Source organism: Odontomachus brunneus, unplaced genomic scaffold (assembly GCF_010583005.1).
Source record: "Odontomachus brunneus isolate Ranch 3 - 2012 unplaced genomic scaffold, Obru_v1 Obru_scaffold_159, whole genome shotgun sequence".
Lineage (NCBI taxonomy): Eukaryota > Metazoa > Arthropoda > Insecta > Hymenoptera > Formicidae > Odontomachus > Odontomachus brunneus.
The window spans coordinates 625,368-631,405 of NW_022639609.1; the positions used below are offsets into that span (position 1 = coordinate 625,368).

The window sequence follows — 6,038 nt, forward strand, 5'->3', positions numbered from 1 at the left end:
TATTATCAGATTTAATATCCCAGACAACATAATATCTAAAATCGGGATATAAGACGTCTTAAAGATTATCTTTAAGACATCTTATGTTCCGATTTTAGATATTATGTTATCTGGGATACTTCTATACTATATCATTAATTAAAAATTAATTATATTATTAGATATTATAATATATATACATATATATGCATATATATAATATAAATATATTATATAAAGAGGATCTCTTAGAACTCGAAATTAATTTTATCGAAAAGCTTTTCAATCAATCTTCCTGGACAGCATAAGATCTCCGGAGGATATCCTGGGACGTTCTCAGGACGTAAGGACGTTCTCAAAATGTCTTCGGATTCTGTGGAGATCTGTGCTGTTTGGGTAGAGACAAGTTTCTCTTGGCGAAAAGGTCGAGGAAAATTATTTATAGCAAATTTCAAATTTTTTTTATAATATATTTTTATAGTTAAGTCTCAAATTAGAATTCTATTAAAGTTTATTTAAAATTGATAAAAAAAGTGTTTTGTTATCCATTTAATCATTCGAGGTTTAGCTCGCGAAAAGCCTAGCTTTTTCGATAATTTGTATCTCGAAAATTTGACGTTCTTGCTGGGAAAAAATTATTTCTAAATTATTCAGAGAAAGTAAAATAAAGGTCGTGAGTTTTTCAACACCAATATAAGATTTAATATATGTATAAATACATGTATTAAATGATTTAATACATGTATAAAAATTTACATATTCTTATTAATCATTCGATTAGTTATGTCAACATCCTATCTTTGCCATTGCACGGAGGCGGCTTTCGGTGTACGAACAGCGAGAGAGACGAGAATATCTCCTTTATGTAAAAACGCACGAGGTACACACCTGCAACAAGCTTCCTTCGATAATCGACTCGTCGTCCAATCGCCGACACCCACGCAATGTATATCTACGGTAACACTATTTTCGTAGGCACGAAGGACTCTCTGCACCTCATGTTCACTGAACGCATCCAGAAAGTCTGCGAGACTGAAGGTCCCATCCTGAATAACAGTATTGATCGTGTTGCTTAATTCGCGATAATAACTCTTTCAGAATTCGCGCGATATTAATAGCATTATTTAATTACGCTGTGTGAGTTGTGTAAGTACCTGCAATATCCAGGAACCATTACCACCGAATGTGTATCCAGCGTGTATGATGTGCCGGTGTTTCGTGAAGCTTGCGAGAAAGTTACGGATACATTGTAACAATGTATTCGTTTGCGGGTGTATGAGAACTTCCGTCACGAGATTCTCGGTGGCATATTGGATCAACCTTTCGCCTGAAAAGCCCATTTGCTCATTTTATCGACGCGTGTTACGTGGTAACATAACGCCAGCATTATCAAAATTTCAGTGCATGAGGAAAATATTATAGCTTCTCTTCATATGAAATTTTTTTCAATTTTATACACAGAAAAATACATACTGCATTCAAATAAATGTTACTTGTTTGAAATATTTATTAAAATATTTTTTGAAATATTTTATAAGTTTACATTCCCTACAAACATATCATAACTTCATTATAAGCATTAAAAATTTACTTACAATATATTCTCAATTTGATACTTGAGACTTTTGCGGTGTCCATGAATATTAGATTTGGTTTTCGGGTTTGAGCCAAACTAAGAAAAGAAAATAAAAAAAAAAAATAATTTTTTTAGTCGCCAAAGTAGAATCAGACGAAGAAGAATCCACGCGACTCAAACCCGGAAACCAAATCTAATATATTTTCAATCCCAGCAAGTTTATACAGAGAAAAAATATTTAAAAATTTATTTGCGGGATGTAAAATTTATTTGCAGAAATAAACTTCATTTTGCAAAAATGAACTTTATAGTCCATAAATAAATATTAAAGGATTTTTTTCTCAAAGTAGCATTTCAATCTAGAATGTTAAATTAAAAGAGAAATTTGGTTTGCTCATTGCATAGAACCAACTTTTCTTCGATAAAGTTTTATATACAATATTCTTATAAAGAGAATAAATTATTTTTTTAAACACAAAACGATGAGCTTTTTTAAAATTTGTGCTAAGTATATTTTCAAACTATTATCATGAAAATATTCTTTGTTGAAGATAACAATTACCTAAAAGTACGAAAGTAAACTGAATAATCGATTTCCTTAGTAATAGAATGATATTTTTCTGTGTATACCAGTCTTTCTAGCAGTGCACGAATAGGCTGCCAGCACAGTTTACCTTGCTAAAGAAATGGTAAATTTTTTAGTAGTATCTCTAATCTCGTTAAGTATGCTTGAAGAAACTGCTACACCGCCAATTTTCGTCTTGGTATTCTCTAAATTTCTACTTTCGTTCGAAACAAGCGGAAATTCACATGAAGCAATAGTGAAAATATCGTCCCTTGAAATCACAAGAGTGATTAATTAATTCTTAATCCAGACAAGAAGAAAATATAGCTCTTTCTCATGTAAATTCTTTTTAATTTTACCATGTTTTTCAGTGCAGTGATAGTCTATAAGTAAAGTTATTTTGCTACATCATAAATTTTTCATAAAAATAGACTACAATTTTTAAAATATAAATATATAAAATTTAATAATAATAAATTAAGGTAGAACGTCGATTTATTTCTCTGGTATTGGACATTTTCGACGTCCAGCATTCAGAATTACATCGAAATTTTCATAATACTGGGATTTACGGAAATCGATTATTTTCCGATTGTTGTATAATACCAAAGTATAGTGGAATGAAAAAAATATTTGTAATACTGATTTCAGTCCCTGCTCAAAATAATAATTACCGTTTCTGGCTTCCTCGCCTTCGGGGGCTTGTGCTACTAAAGCCAATAATTCTTTCTCCAGATCCACGTGACAGTTGTCTTTGTCCCATGATAGAAAACCTATAACAATCAGAAAGAGTGATTGCTAAATATAGCTGAACTTTTCTCCAGCTGAGTCCTCTTCATACATGTTAAGCGGATCGCCGCAATATCGAAAAACTCCTAAGGATGGCGTCCGCATATAAATCGCTCTTCAAGCTCGAGTACGTAACTTTAGGTATTCCAGTAATATGCTGTCTTTCTCTTTCTCTCCCTCCCTTTCCCTCTCCCTCTCTCTCTCTCTCTCTCTCTCATGAACTTGGCCAAGCTTTTCCGAGAGCCTGGCCCTGATATTTTGAATAGAAAGTAGGTTGTTCTCGTTTTAGATCATCGGTGTATGCCTGACCACGTTAAACCCAAGAGGTATATCCGCGATTGCCGCAAGCGGATGCTGTCGGAAATTGGATGATAAGAAGAAACACGAGGTCCAAAGATTAAAATTTCCATAAAAAATGTACTTATTTGTTCCATTAGATTCTAAGTTGAAAACAAACTATATAAAAAATATATATAAATACGGTTTCGAAAATGAATAAATGAAAATGAAAGCTAACGCAATAATTCAAGCGTTATATGTAAACGCTTATATATTTATTTTTCATAATTTCACCACGTCAAATACGCGTTTATAGTCATAAATATCGGCTATGTTTGATTAATGGTAATCCTGACACCTTTTGTCAACATTCATTGTTTACTGAGAAGGAGCGAAACGTTTCACTCATTAGATTTTTAAAAATCAATATAATATAATCAGTATAACATTCGGAAACAACAGTATCGGCTCTCAAAGGCCAGGCATCAATCTTACTTGTTAAACATTATCGGTTATGGTGCCGCTTAATTAGAATGCGCGTGAAATCGAGCGTTGCGAGTAATCCCAACCTAGTTATCGTCAAAGTTCAAGACAAGACGTTCGCAGACAACAGTTAGCAAGACAGTGGGTCACAACTGCGTATAAATGCGCAAGAACGCAGCGGTCTGGCTTCATAGAGGTAGGGTAGTTCAGCCACCGGGTGATGTAAGGTTAAGGTTAAGATAGTAGGAGCTGCCAAGCCTAGTTATAGCTTGTGATAAATGAGAAAAGTAAGTTAATATCGTATTATTCGAGCGATGCTTCACGTTTTCCCAGCTCTTTGTAGGTGAGTAGCACGTGACGGTGCGGATTGAAATCAATTCGAAGAGTGAGTTATAGATGTGCATATAGAAAGAATATTATAGCTTTTTTCTATGTAAATTCTTTTCAATTTTATCATGTTTTTAATAGGAATAGACTCAGAAAAATTCATCTTACTAAGACACGTACTAAATTTCGCTAGAAATATAACATATTTTTAATAACACATTTCGTTTCCTAAAATGGCCGTAATTATGCAAGAATGATCTAATCTACATGAAATACATTTCGAGAAAAATGAGGACAATTTGATACATGATTTAAAAGTTATAGATAGCTATTGAGGTTCTTTGAAATCGTTCAAAAAAACAATTGCATTGTCAATTTACTTCTCTTTAAGGATATTGACAAACTTAATTTTTAAGGGGATGCTGAAGTTGAAAACTTTATCGACAGAATACCAACATTTTTCTGTAAAGTCTATCATCATATTGTATAGAATTTGTATAGAATTATAAATGCTTTTACACAATAAAAAGTACGTGCAAAAACAAATAGGAGCATTGCTCAATATGTGATGAAAACAAAAAAAATATTTAAATGTAAAATCTCAAGTTAGCGTAATATTTGCTTAATCCAAAAGTTCCACGGCTTATATATACCGAAAATGTGGATACTCCAAACAGAAAAATTTTAAAGAACTTTCGCATCTTAGTTCGGAAGCTTAAGAAAACCGAAAAAGTTTGCAGTAAGATTTCTATACATGCGTGATTAGGTTTTCCACATTTATACAAGTTACGTATGTAAAAAAAAAACGAAAAGGATAGCGTGATTGTGTTAGTGACGATCGTCTCTGTATCACCAACATTGTTCGAGTTTGTTATCGACTTCAGTATCCCCTTAACAACATGGATAAAAAAAACACAATTAGTAAAACATGTACTATGAAAAAATTAGTAGAAAAAAAATTGTTTTTTAATTAATTTTAGGTGTCCGTAAGACTTGGGTTTTGCGAAAAATAAATACAGAGATGCGGGAGGATTGCAATGTTTATCTCGTGGAAAAGCCGTGGAATGCAAATATTATGCGAATTCACGTGGAAGAACGCGGTCGTGTGCAAATTACAGGAGCGACGCAATGAGAGAACAAAGGGAGTGCGGTTCTTCCGAAACGTAATGAGATAATTAGGATGAATGAATCAGCAGTCACAGTTTGCCGTGAGAGTTACTCGGGGCAGTCGTTCCATGACGTCACCAACACCGCACCTCGTCACGTGGTTCCTTGCCAGCTGGCAATCGATCGCCGCCACATCCTGTAGCAACCCTCCATTGCCAACTTCAACGCGGAGATACTCCACTTTTGACATCAAGCAAGAAAATTTCCAATATCCTCAACATATTCGCCAGCCGTGTAAAAAAGAGGAACGCAGTAAAAGCAATAAAAATGACAATCGAAAAATTAAAAATTATAAAAAATCACGGATTACTGCTTACGTGTGCGCGTAGTATATGAAAATGTGTATATTAAATAAATTCTTTAGAAGGGGCGAACGATAGTAAAAATGATTTCTAAAATTGATAACTACTCTCTGAAGGCTTGACCTTATCTTTCAATATTCTACGATCTATCACGAGAGACTCGGGCTTTTCTCAGACCTCTTTTCGCACACAGACGGAGGGGAACTCGGAAAAAATTTCGCCCGGAGTCTTGGGTCGAATTAAAAAATTGATGATGCGGTACAATGGCACGTAACTCGTTGCCAGGGGAGCTCGAACGGGCTCTCACGTAATCCTACACTGTTGTGTACACAGACAAGTCTGCTCCGAGACGTTGCCTAGCAACGTCGCAGTATCAATCAATGCCGTGGATAGAGAGTGGTGTAGTCGGAGAAAATTAGCGAAGAAAAGAGGAAGAAAAGGAAGAAAGAAGAAAGTAAAAGAGGGAAAAAGCCAGCAACGGGCAATGCGGTTCGCGAAACGAATTCCACACGACCTCCCTCTCTCTCTCTCTCTCTCTCTCTCTCTCTCTCTCTCTCTCTCTCTCTCTCTC

General features: G+C 34.5%; 1 protein-coding gene across 4 annotated transcripts in view; it reads right to left on the minus strand.

Annotated features, from left to right (window-relative positions):
• The window catches only part of LOC116850902 (microtubule-associated protein futsch), a 105,897-nt gene that overhangs the window by 26,327 nt on the left and 73,532 nt on the right, over positions 1–6,038 (minus strand). For all 4 annotated transcript variants that reach the window (XM_032829725.1, XM_032829726.1, XM_032829727.1 and 1 more), the window contains 3 exons: positions 2,795–2,893; positions 1,134–1,306; positions 868–1,025 (listed from right to left, as the gene is read on the minus strand). In XM_032829725.1, coding sequence (XP_032685616.1) covers positions 868–1,025; positions 1,134–1,306; positions 2,795–2,893 — 430 coding nt within the window. The remainder of the gene's footprint in view (positions 1–867; positions 1,026–1,133; positions 1,307–2,794; positions 2,894–6,038) is intronic.